A 13,184-nucleotide genomic window follows, 5' to 3' on the forward strand; every position below is an offset into this window, starting at 1 on the left:
ATGTTTTCATAAACATGATCTATGATAACAAATATTACTTAAGGATCCCCAGAACTATGGCATTCCTTATACCCTGTCTCTGTTAGATGTAAATTAATATCCCAGGACTTAAAAATTTCACATAGCTTCTCAAGACAAGAAATACTCAGCAGAGTATAGACAGCAGCTGCAAAAAAAAATCAAACAAACCAACCAAAACCAAACAAATCATTGCTCTTCTAGGGTCTTTTCTTGATGTGTTCCATATTCTTTATGCTAAAGATTGTGTTTTATCACCAGTCATAAAGTTGAAACTAATTGAAAATAAAGCATAGTTGTGGTAGAATTGCAGATCATAGGTCAAAATTAGGAGATCCCTTGGTAAATGTTATAGTATTTAGAAACACTGCAATGATGCACAGTTTGTCAACTCATTAAATCTTTCCCCTCCTATGTCAGAGAAAACGTTATTTATTGAGGATGTTCCTAAACACAGTTATGTTTTCTGGAAGAGGTCTTACCTCACGCTATTCTTATCTGGCTTGAAGACTTCAATACTTAAATGCTGCGGTGCTCAATTCTAATATTGGAGCTTCCATGATATGGAAAGCCCTAACATTTTAGTTTAATTGCTGTTTATTTCCCCCAGTTAGTGTATAGTATGGTGGAATACTTGGCATTTTAAGTGACTTCTGTCTAGAGAATGATTGAGAGGCCTTGTGAGCCTCTGTTAATATTTGTGAGTTGTTTGTCAGATGATGTATAAGACTCATGACGTAGCATATGATTGTAACTTTCTGAAAGACTGAAGAGTCTGGCTTTTATTACTGTATGATTTAGTGGGGAATGCAATGCACTTGGAAGAAAATATGCAGATCTGTCCTACAGTATTTGTTGAACTGTGCTTTTTTTTGTACTTTTAAACGGTAATTTACCATGAAGTGCCTCATCCAAAGCTTGCTGGAGCAACTTTGCGTTGATTTTAACAACCTTTGTCTGTGACTCATGTTAACAAAGCTGATTTTTTTTTCTTAGTCCTGTCATCACCATCCCTTGCCTAAAAATATTGCCTTCTTTGAATTTTATCTCCCTAAACTCTTATTGCTTTACTGTTCTAAAATTCAACAGAAAGTGAAATCTTGATTGCATGGGAGTCAGTGGTAAAATCTATGTTGGCTTCCACGAAACCAGAATCCATGCAGAAGATTTAGGTTGGACATTAGGAGGAATTGCTGCTGATTAGGCATTGGAATGGGCTGCGCAGGAAGGTGGTGGAATCACCGTCCCTGGAGGTGTTTAAGAGAAGGCTGGATGTGGCACTTAGTGCCATGGTCTAGTTGACGAGGTGGTGTTTGGTTATAGGTCAGAGTCAGTGATCTCAGAAGTCTTTTCCAACCTAATTGATTCTGTGATTCTGTGAAGATCTTAGTAATATACATTGTGTGAAGGCCATGGTCAAGCTTTGTCTTACAGAACAGAATGAAGTGGTCAGTTTATTAATTAGCTGAAGATATATGCGAGGAAAGTTCTATTATTTGCTTACAAATATTAACTTTTAAATTAATATAGTCTATTTGTTTTTTCCCTAAACATCCAAATAAGTCTTTCATTATGTTCTAAATTTTGCTTTTAATTTTCTGAAGAATCTGTAATAAAAGACCTTTATGAAACATACCTTAATCTAAAAAGTTTCTTGGTTTCCAAAAATGAATGTTTCTGAATATTTCTGACTATGGCTAGTATCCACAGTATCTTCCAGATGGATAAAATTAAGCATTCGTATCTCATCTTTTCCTACTGAATCCAACAAGTTTTGGAAAGAAACTTCATTCTTGCACATTCATCCACATGTGGTGTGATACATATATAAATCTCTTCTTAATGTATATGTCAAAAAAGAGCTCTGCTAATATTATGAGGTATGGGAAACATTTGTTTCAGGCCATGTAAAAGTGTAACCCTTTTCTTAACTTAAAAATATGTGTGTGTATGTGTGTGCATACATAGATATGTATTTATTCCATGCACAACTTACAGCTGGGGAAAGTTGTTCAGTTTTTAAAATGAGAAACATATGGTCTTTATAAATTCTATAAGAAATACTTTGAATAAATAAGTGTTGTGACTTATTTTGCATAAAAAAATAAAGGAATTTAAATTAAAAAGATAAATTTGTGCATGGTATATAAAGCTGAAAACTTACTGTGCTTATTGCTATTTTGGTTCTATTAAGTGCTTCTAGGTCCTTGAATTTCTTTCAACTATATAAAAACTGGATTTACTCCCAGAGCTCCACTTCTTAACTAGGGCAGTTTAAAAACTAAACAAGGACTGAGTCAGTTAATTAATTTAAATGAGATTACAAATCAGAAACACATTACGTAATGTTGATTTAATTACCTTTTTTTATTTACCTAATTAAAACACTCTGAAGGAAAGTTAACAGTCTCAACAATGGCCGGCTGGGTGACTTGGTAGCAGCAGATCTGAGCTGCTGATAAAAGGGGAGGTGAAACAGGGAGCCTGCTATGACCTGTCTGGCTCTGACACCCCAGCTCATCACATGCCACCTTGGTATCAGCCTATGTGATGCTGGGTTTGCCCTGACCAGCCCGAGTGTGGGGATGCTCCCACAGCGGCAGAGGCACAGAGTTTCACCCAGTCATGCCAGCCATAGGTGAACTTGTCTGTGGTAGGAGGGCATGGGGGCATGTGGGGTTACTTGTTAGCTGATGGCTTAATTTTGCTGTGTCCCCAGACCAAAGCATACAGTTTTATACCAAAATGAAAACAGAGCCCAGCTTCTGCTGACTGGGCTGGCAAACTCCCAGCTTTGTGAAATGACATGCCTGCTAGATACTAACATTAAGAGATACCTTAGCTCTCTGGGGCGAGCAGTCAGCTCTATTCCTTACTGTGCCTGTTTCAGGTAGGTTGAGGTTAGACTGCAGCACCTTTTTGAGGTAAAGATCGTAGGTCACTGTTATGGCTCTTGGTGCGGCACGTGAGTGCTGATGAAGCCTGTCCACATAGGATCAACACATCCAGCCTTCAGTGTAGCTCCTGCTGTTTCATGGGTCTCCTGAGAGGTTTCTCCTATGCCTACTGGGTGCAAACTAATGAAAGGAGAAAAAATTCTTGGGCATTACTTGCCTGAATGGAGTCTGCACTGAGGAACTGGGGCTTTCCTGAGATGTGAATATACCTTCTGTGAACAGCAACCAGGACTTTTTTCTGTGTCAGCTTAAGACCCTTGGCACATAGGTTTCTTCAGTATGCTTACTTAAATTTGTGAAACCAGATCTGCAAATGGATGAAATCTAATGGTTTCATAACTGGAGGATGCCACGGAGCCTTTGCATACCGAACAACAACCAATCCTTCCTTGAATGGCCAACAGAATTTGTCAGTGAAGTGTTGTTTCAGAGCCGAAGACACTCCCCGTGACTTGGACCTAAATGTCCAACTTCATTTCTCTACACTGCTCATTTACCACCTTTTATATGAATACTGAACACATTAAAAACTTATAGGACAGAGCTTCATGTACTTATCCAATACAACAGCCGAGCAATCTTGGTGAACACAGAGGAACTCCTGGCAGAATAAGAGTAGCAGAACACCATATTTAAAAGAAGTCACTGCTTCAGTGTTATGGAGGTTTTCAGTGTGGATGTCATGACTGCATATTGCTAACAGAGTATATGCTGTTGGGAAAAGATGTGAGGCTTAGTCCAGCAAATGTCTTTCTCACAGTGAAGCCTTACTTGTATTTTAAGGTGCTGCTTCTCCTTGTATGAACTGTGCTTCATACCATGTATCATCAGGGATATCCAGTCTTGGAATCATTTAGCTTGGAAAAGACCTTTAAAATCATTAAGTCCAACCGTGAACGTAACATTGCCAAGTCCTCCACTAAACTATGTCCCTAAGCACTGTATCTACAGGTCTATGAAATATCTTCAGGCAAGGTGCCTTCATAACTTCCTTGGGCAGCTCATTCCAATGCTTAGCCACCCTTTTGTTGAAGAATTTTTTCTTGATATCAAATCTAAACCTCCCTTGATGAAACTTGAGGCTATTTCCTCTCTTTCTATCACTTGGTACTTGGGAGAAGAGACCGACCCCCACCTGGCTACAACCTCCTATCGGGTAGTTGTAAAGAGCAATAAGGTCTCCCCTCAGACTCCTTTTCTCCAGGCTAAATAACTCCACCTTCTACAACCTATCCTCATAAGACATGTCCTATATCAAGGAAACTGGTGAGGGTGAGAATTTTATCTAATAGCCAACATTTTCAGGGGAAGTATTTCAATGAAATGTAGTGGTCTATGATAATGTGAAAACTAAATCCCCCTCTAATTAACGTATTTATGAAAACAAGTCTGACACTGGGACCCATTCCATTTCCATGTTTATAGCATTTCACCAAGCATTTCAGTGGATATGTAATGCAATAAAACACTTGGAGCTTATTTACACCATAAATTAACTATTATATCACTAGAGTTGGTGTGAATCATGGTCATAAAATTGTACAGTAATTCAGGATTGTCAGATGGAGTAATACTGTACAATGAAAGACACAGCTTTTGCAAAATAAAATTGATAAAAGTCTTTAGGAATTTTGTCAATCCAATCAGTTGCTTCATCAAGATAAAAAAAGTAGGTAGTAGAAGACAAGTGTGTAGTAAAATTAGGACAATAATAATAATAATTAAAGGTAATGATTTAAAGTGCATAGATGAAATTATTTATTTATTTGGTTTGAGGATTTTTGTTATTCATGTTATTTACTTTGGAGGAGAGGGAAATATTGTACTATTTTTCTACCATGAATGCTTTCCTACCATGACAAACTACTGAAAGTCTTTGAAATATCAAAAGTTGATTGGGAAAGTCTTTTCCTCAAGGAGATTGGGCTATCTCCACCCCTGAGGGCTTTCATACCTTGACTTTGTAAAACCTTGAATGCCTGAGTTTAATCCTGTGGTTGAGCCTTCTCAGGGCAGGGGCTGGGACTACCCACGTCCCTAGCACACTGTGGTAGCCTGTGATCCTTTGATCATTTGTCTTAAGCTTTTTATATCAGATGGCAAAATAATCCTTAAGGATGACAGTCTGGAAGGTAGTTGTGATTCTTGTTCATGATTGTGACTGTCAGCTGAAAAGTCAAGTGCTGTATAGGTGTGTGAAGGTTTAAACAGCATCAAAATGATACATGGTGCCACATCCCTATGGTCCTTTATCCCCCATACCAAAATCATGGACTATCAAAGAGCAAGAATGTATTTACCTGTTGGTGAATGATTAAATTATTATCTGTCAACTGAGATGAACTGAGTACAAAGGCTGTCTCATAGCCTGTGGCAAATAGAAAAGAGAAATATGTTCATTGAAACCACTGAGGAAGTTTATTTGGTTAGTGTGATACCTGGGGACAGTTTACTTTTATTTCTCTGAAACATGGCTCAACAAACTATTTTTTATTTTTACAGATTCTGACACTATTTGCTTTCAAGGCATTCAATGTTATGCTATAAGAGAGAACCTTAAAAGCAAAAACTCGTGTACAATATGGGGCATAAGGAAGGCATAGCATAGCTTAGTTTTTAAGGAGAGTATCTTCTCTTATCAGCTGAAAAGTGGAAGATTAGACTACTGGGGTGAGGAATACTGAAAATCACTCAGGAATCTGGTGAACAGCAATGTGACTTTCTTGGCTTTGCTGGAGTGGGTGTCCTTCCTTCAAAGGAAAGGTAGTGCAAATGGAGAGAAGGTCTTGTCCCTCCCTAGATGGCAAATCATTGGCTTTTTTTTTCCACTCTGCCTTATAAAGCCAGAACTGATGTCTCATGGCAGCACCTTTCCTAGTGCAATACAGGGGAAATGGATGCTTATTTTCTCACTTCCACCAGACCTTAGCAATCATTTTTGCTTAACTCTGGCTGCACTGAGAGTTGTCTGCACTCACAGATGCTCATTGGGATTGACACCTGGAAAAGAAAACATGGGAAAACAAGTATAAAACGTATCAGCTTCTTTACTCATCCTTTTGTACAGTCTCCTAGAAGCAAGAGTAATTTGAGATAGAGTTTGAATTTCTTGGTGATCGCCCTGCTAATTCATAATAAATTGTACTTAAAGTGTACAGGGCTACATGACCAGGTAAGAGTAAATTCTGGCTTGAACCTATTTCATATAAACTGTTCATCCATGGGGCAGCAACTTATCAAGGCATCAGTCTCTGGTTGTTGGATTGGTCAGCACCAAGAAGAGCAGAGCAGAAGATATGCTTATTGTAGTTGTGAGGTGCATTTTGCGGAAATGGTATGTGGCTGAGCTTTTGCTCTGTAGTAAGAACAACAACAAAACTAAGGAAACTTACAGCCAGGAGCTACTTAAATGAAAATGTTGAAAAGTTCAGTTTCGTTACATAAACGTGGGGTTTTACTTGCTTCTTGTTGTGCATCTTTTCTTACAACTTCTAGCTTAGGAAGTGGTTTGGGTTTCTGTGGGTTTTTTGGGATGTGTTTTTTGTTGTTGTTGTGGTTGTTGTTTAATTTTCACAGAGTTATTTGCTGGGCCAATTGAATGCAAAGTGAGCTAGACAGAAAATGAGTCTGGCTTATGTATTTCTCCATCACTCTGGAAGAAAAGGTTCATGTTGTTCATTAATGATATTGTACAGATGAGGACAAGGAAAGATTTAAAGTTTCTTAATATATTTTTTTCTTCCTTAGTTTCTTTGGCTTTCCAAAAATGCCTCTTAGTCCCACTTTTAGAAGAACATTGCTCCAATGTCTCTCTGTTCATTCAGTGTTCTGCTTATAAATTAAGTTATTCATATAATTTAATCCTATAATGATCACAGTTCTCATGTCCTTTGCAAAGCTATTTGCATCCAATCAAAACAGAAGAGTGCTTTATAATTACTGACACTGGTAAAAGAATTGGATCATCACAGGCCATCTCAGGACTGTGTCTTTCTTCTTGAGGATCAGAGGCTTCTCTGTGTTTAAGTGTAGAGTTACGTAGGTTGGTGCTCTCATGCTGAATAAAATTCTTTGCTTTCTCAACTGCGCTAAGCAAAGGATTGGAGAATTTGCTTCTCATATTCATCTGCAGTAATTTTCTTTCGCAAAATCATTGAGACCTCACTGGTGAACTGTTAGTAACATCTACTGCTCAAAACACATTCTGAGAATCAATCTGTAAAAATCATGATCAATGAGTAGTTAACATAAACCAAAGCTAAGTCTCACTGTAAAATTATAATAAACAGCCAACTGCTTATCCCTATAACTGGAAAATTCTTTGCTAAGTTTCTTATTATAATATGAAAACCAATTGTTTAAACTATCATCAGTCTTTAAATCCTGGATCCAGAAAGTAGGAGTAAAGGCAAATTGCTGTATAAGAGCTAAAAATATAACTTTCCTTTGTCCTTCTTTATAGTGAATTTTAACAGGAGAAAACTTCAAATGTTATTTTCTAGTGGGCCTCATTCAGTTTCAAATCTCTGTGATTCCAAAGCTATGCTGTTCAAGCTTTATTGGGTGCATCCACTACCAAACTGACACTTCTTGTAGCTACACGTCTATAGTAGTTTTACACTCAGAACATTGCTGTGCAAAATAATTCTCTCTGATAATCTGAATTTAAGTGTGTATGGTTTGCAGAAGCAGAGAATGCCTATTAGAAGAAGATTACAGTTCACCCCCTGCAGGGCGAACCTTCCCATTGCAACACAGCAAGAAGGATAGAAAAGTCCATAGGCAGAGAAACATATTTTTAGCATTTCTTGTAGCTGATTAAGTTTACAAATTGACTTGGTATTTTTAAGGGTTGTGCTCTATCTTATCATGAGAAGAAACAGACATACTGAATGGCTACGTATTGTGCTGTACAATTGCACTCCTAAGAGTACCCCAAGTGTGCAAACCAAGTGCAGAATCTGACCCACAGACTTGCCCTTCATGCTTCCTGCCCGAGATCAAAGAAGACAGATGAAATTTCATGTGAAATTCGCTATTCAATGTATATTTTATTGTGTACAAGAGACACATATGAGTCAAGCCATGTTTATTAAGCTACATAACAGGTGGCACAGATTTCAAGGAACCTCTTATAGCAGGCAGAGGGAATCTCTCATTCTAGTTTAAGGGCTACACTGGCTTTAAGAAGAAGCAATAGGAATTGAAGGACAAGTATTTGTTAATATGTACTTTTCTTCTTTTCTATCTTTTTTATTCTTTAATTTGGGTATCGTATACAGCAGTGCGTTAAACAACTCTACTTCTGTCTGGAGTCTATTTGGTGGGAGCAATTTCTGTGGTGCTTTGATGTAATCTTTTGGTAGTCCTGTGCTCATATGCTACTAATAGCTCTGCTACATTTAAAAAAATTAATATTTTTTATTCAGTTTGTAAAACTAGATACCTATATATGGAAAAAATGGCGGTGCTTCATTTGGTTTCTTACTGCTTTGCATACTTTGTTTGTCATGTCTTTGTTAAGAATTTCTTGCAGTGGAGCAATTCTTGTTATATTATTGAATACAGTGAGACGTAGATGGTTTTGAAAGCAATTGATTTCATGAATAAGGATATCACTTATCATTTAGTGTATTAACATGAAATTGCATTCTCCTCTTGATTCATTCGGTGCATACGTTATGAAAAAAACAGTCTTTGGGGTCTACAGGATTTGAGTCTTATTAGTTTTTATGTTACATAATTTAATTTCACAACAGCAGTTCTCACAGGCTAGGAACACAAAGCCTATATTGTATTTAAACATACTGTCATATCCTCAGTGCAGTCATAAGTCTGTGGAAACAACATAGGCCTTGGTGCTTTAAGGAAAGGCTAAAGAAACAGGACTTATCACTGCAAGTGCCACTAGTTGTGTGATCTGTTACATCTTTCTGGTCATTGCCCGAGAATAAGCTACCTCTCCTTTGCTGATTATGCAATATTATATTTAGGGGATGGAGGGAAAGGGAATGAAAAGGTACTCTTGTAAATGTGTTTACAACTTGAGTATTTACCTCAATGACTCTCTTGTCCTTATTCAGTGATCTATGAGTTCCTCTTATTAGGATCATTGCATCTTTCACAGTGTTTCTGTTTCGCATAAAACAGGTTATATATAGTGTGTTTGTTCAATAATGCTTCACATAGAAAGTCAGGGAAATGACCTTTGCAGAATAAAGTGAAGTATTAGTTGAATAATGAAGGAGAGCATTAAAAGATTTTGAGATACTTGCAAAACAAATTATTAAAACATTTCTTTAATTTCTTTATAGATTCTGGACAACCAGGAAGTCCAAGCCACAATGATCCTGCCAAGAATCCACCAGGTAAATATAAGTTCCAGAACATGTGCATCTAAGATTGTTTGAGAACAAAGATACTATTGTTAATAGCTAAAGAGAGCATAATCGGTCAGCAACCTATTTTGCACTGGTAAGTATTTATAATCAAGACAAGCTGTAATTATTTTAGTTCTTTTAAACTGGCAGTGCCTCAATTGCAGTTTCATCAACATTCATTTAATCTAAGGAATTTTTCTTTAATTTCATGGGGTTTAGAATTTTCCAAGCGGAGATGGGTAGAGGAGTAAGGAGACAAGATCCCGAATAACTTTAATTTTATGAAAGTCTTCAAATGATACAATTTTTCTTATATCTCAATAAAATGCAATTTACCTACTTCTAAAGTCTGTGATATGAGCTATAAGGTTTTTTAATTTTTACATGTGCTTTATAGAATGCAAATATGTTAATTAAAAAATATATTTTGTATCAGCTCAGAGCAGTTTTTGAACATGTTAATGGGTCGCAGTAGTGACAGCTGGAATTTCTTTGAGAGAGATGTCTTAGTAAATGGTCCTTTCAATTATTCTGACATAAAAATTCAAGAGAAAATCAAACTCAGACTTCGTCATTCCAGTCTGTTTAGACAAAAGTTTCATTGTATTTTCATGAAATTATCCTTCTCATCAATTGGGTAAATCTTGTAAATCTTTGCCATGTTGTGAATTTTATCAGGGTAAGACACGTGACAGATGCACTATCACTTCTTAATGAGAAAGGAGTGACTCCTGCTACCACCATCATGCTACATCATCTCATTTTAGCTCTGAAAAGATGTGTGTATCTGAAATAAGCTGCAACTAACTGAGTTTGCTGTTTTTATAAATGCCAAATGAACTATAGTCTGACCAGGAAGTAATTGTGTGATGCTGGGCTGTTGCATATACAGCGATATTTTCTGGTTCTATTCAAACATTATGGAAAGCAACCTTCCTTGTGGCTATACAGTTTTATACTATGCATACAATCAAAGTATACTCTACTTGTGAAATATATCGTGCATGTTGCATGTGAATACCCAAAAGTGAGAGAACTATCGTAGATCATTATACAAAAAACCATGTTCCTGTAATATAAACCCCAGATACACAGACTTGAAGATTGCAGATATATTTTAGAGATAAGAGGTCAAAACAAGTCAAATAAAACAATTACGAACTCTTTTTCAAATGATTTTTTTTTCTTCAAGAAATGATGTAGGCTTGGTATCACTTTTACTTGGAGAGTTGGATGCTGTTTCTTTCCAAACTGTGTGCGATGTTAAGAGTAGACTTTTATTTTTCTGTTAAATGCATGCCATAAATTATGTAGAATAGTGGTTTAAAAACCCAATGCAGCAAATTTACACCTAAAACAAGTCTGAAAAATTTCCTCAAGGATAATTACAGTTTTTTGAAACTTGGAGCATTTAGGTGTAGAGCATTTAATTTTGTTTTAGAGTATCTCTGTGAGTGCAAGAAAAACCAAATGCATTACCCTACCCCTTGTCATTTTGAAGGATCCTTTGTAGCTGCTGCATTTGGGAAGCTGAAGGCAGGGTTTGGAAACCTTTAATATATTTTAAAATTCTGTTTTTAAAGTACCATTTAATATTTGGACGGGGAAGGTAGAACTATGTATTTTACTAGTGAAGATCACATCCTGTAGTGAGTCCAGTCTCTCTACTCCTCAGTCTTAAGTCTGGTGAGGAGTAATCTTGCTGCCAGCAACAGAGGCCAGGGAAGGGCAGCAGACAAGCTGTATAGGCTTTCTCAGCAGACTTTTGGGGGTCAATACCTAATGTTTGACAAACTTTAGTGTCTCAGAAGACAGAGGGACATAGAAAGCAGAGAAATATGTTGCTGATTGCATCATGAAACTTCCTGCTTAAAAATAAGAACATAACACTTTCTCATGATTTGGACTCATTGCTGCCAGTATTATTCCTTTATCTGCTGCCAAGGGGGGACAGAAAATGAAAACTGTGCCTTGCTACCCTTGAAAGTCTTCATTTAAGCAGAGACAGAGGCATAATTGAATGTCGTCTCCCAGAGCATACAGGACTTTCTAGCCTTGTTCATCTTGCCTGTGATACCATCTTGGAGTTAAATTGGCAAGGTTTAGTTGAGGTGTTTAGTGTTGAGATTTGTGGGACAGCAGAACATAGGACTTCTAGGGCTGTGCAGGAGAACGAGGGGGAATTGCACTCCATTCAGCTGGTCTAGGAAAAGGGCTACTGTCCTGTTCTTTCTTACTAAACTTCACGTGATTCTTATTATTAGAGCCAGACAATCACTTCTGTCAGAACCCTAGAGGATACCCACTCTGAAGTTTGTTTTCGGTCCCAGGCCAGGAGCATGTGGACTGGTAGTGCCGGGAGGGTTTGTTCTTCTGTCATGTTTTGTTGTAGTGCCTGTGTGGCATGGAACCAGGGTGCTGGCAGGGGATATGTGCTGTTAGCTTTCAGATGCCATCACCTTCAAAAAGATATTGCCACGGAAGAGGATGTTGGAAACTGAATGGTAGTTGGCAAAGCTGCTGGTGTTAAAAGTGGTTTTTTTCTAGGTTTGGCTAGACTGTTGCTTTCTTTAGGGTGTCTGGTAATTTACTGTCCTAACCACAGAGAGAGGGTAATGTCACTTGCCAAACAAAAGAACATTAAGGGCACTTAACTGATAGCCCAATACAGTATTAAGATGGTGTAGCTTGTAATGAAAGTGGCATGTAGCTTTTGTAGCTAAACCCAGGGGTATACTCCCCTTAGTTTCATTTTTCAATTACTTTTATCTGATGTATTTTTAAAGAATTAATCTTGTTTTTCTAAGAGGTGTGTTGCAAAGATTGTCTCTCTGCAGGGATTATTAAGCAAATTCCAGACAGATAGATGAGCTGATTTGAACAGAGAAAGGAGAAGAATCTGAACACTACCGTTGTTGCATTGGCCATTAAGTTCCTGATACCTAAAAGTTTGTATTATGCTATCACAGTTCTAACTATTAAAAGTTTACATGATCTAAAAGAGAGAATAAACATGTCCATGGATCCACTGACGGTGGCTGAACAGATGGAGGGACACCTGGATTAATAAGTTTTAAAACTGAAAATACTTATAGCTTTGCGAACTATCAATAAAAGCAAACAACAACAAAAACCCAAAAGCAACCCAAGTACTTCAGGCCTGCCTTGTTTCTTAACAGTCTACTGGGCATCTGCTCAGACCTACTGCTGAAGCCCACTGTTTGATTATGGAAACTTAGAGTGGCAGTTTCCGTGTAATGCTGCATTATTATTTGCTCCTGCAAGTCTCATAGGTTTTGTGTGTAGCTTAAGAAAAATCTAAAAAAAGAGCCTTCTCATACGTGCCTTGAAATACCTGCAGTGGTGTGGCAGGATATGTCCTGAAGACAGAATATGTGATCTTTCAGTAAGTTCACCTGTTTGGCATAAGAAAATTATGACAAAGAGTAAAAATAGAAAAATATCTAGAACTACAAGTAAGCTAATGATATTGACACCTTCCATAAGAATTCGGTCTCCAGACATACAGTTCTTACTGACTAGTTCTTCTAGTTGAGGATTTTCCGAGTTTTGGTTTACTTTATTATTCTTTTCCTTACTGCCTGCTGGCCACAACTGTTTGACATTAATAAGATTCTTATTGTTTGCCATTGATTTGAGGTTGCTGCTTGGCAGACTTGATTTATTTATTATACATCAGTGTTAACATGCCGGTGTCCAGCTGTTACCTTGTTGCTCAAATCTTTGAACAGCATTTTTAAGCTACTAAAATAAGAGTAAGAAATAACAATGCTGATAGAGTAAAAAGCTATCTTGATAGGAAAATAAA

At 37.3% G+C, this 13,184-nt stretch overlaps 1 protein-coding gene across 7 annotated transcripts in view; it reads left to right on the plus strand.

Annotated features, from left to right (window-relative positions):
• Positions 1-13,184, plus strand: part of NFIB (nuclear factor I B) — a 169,296-nt gene that overhangs the window by 85,805 nt on the left and 70,307 nt on the right. For all 7 annotated transcript variants that reach the window (XM_051768207.1, XM_051768208.1, XM_051768210.1 and 4 more), the window contains exon 3: positions 9,290-9,343. In XM_051768207.1, the coding sequence (XP_051624167.1) occupies positions 9,290-9,343 (54 nt within the window). The remainder of the gene's footprint in view (positions 1-9,289; positions 9,344-13,184) is intronic.

This window comes from Manacus candei, unplaced genomic scaffold (assembly GCF_025592945.1).
Source record: "Manacus candei isolate 608988 ecotype Guabito, Panama unplaced genomic scaffold, ASM2559294v1 h1tg000093l, whole genome shotgun sequence".
Classification (NCBI taxonomy): domain Eukaryota; kingdom Metazoa; phylum Chordata; class Aves; order Passeriformes; family Pipridae; genus Manacus; species Manacus candei.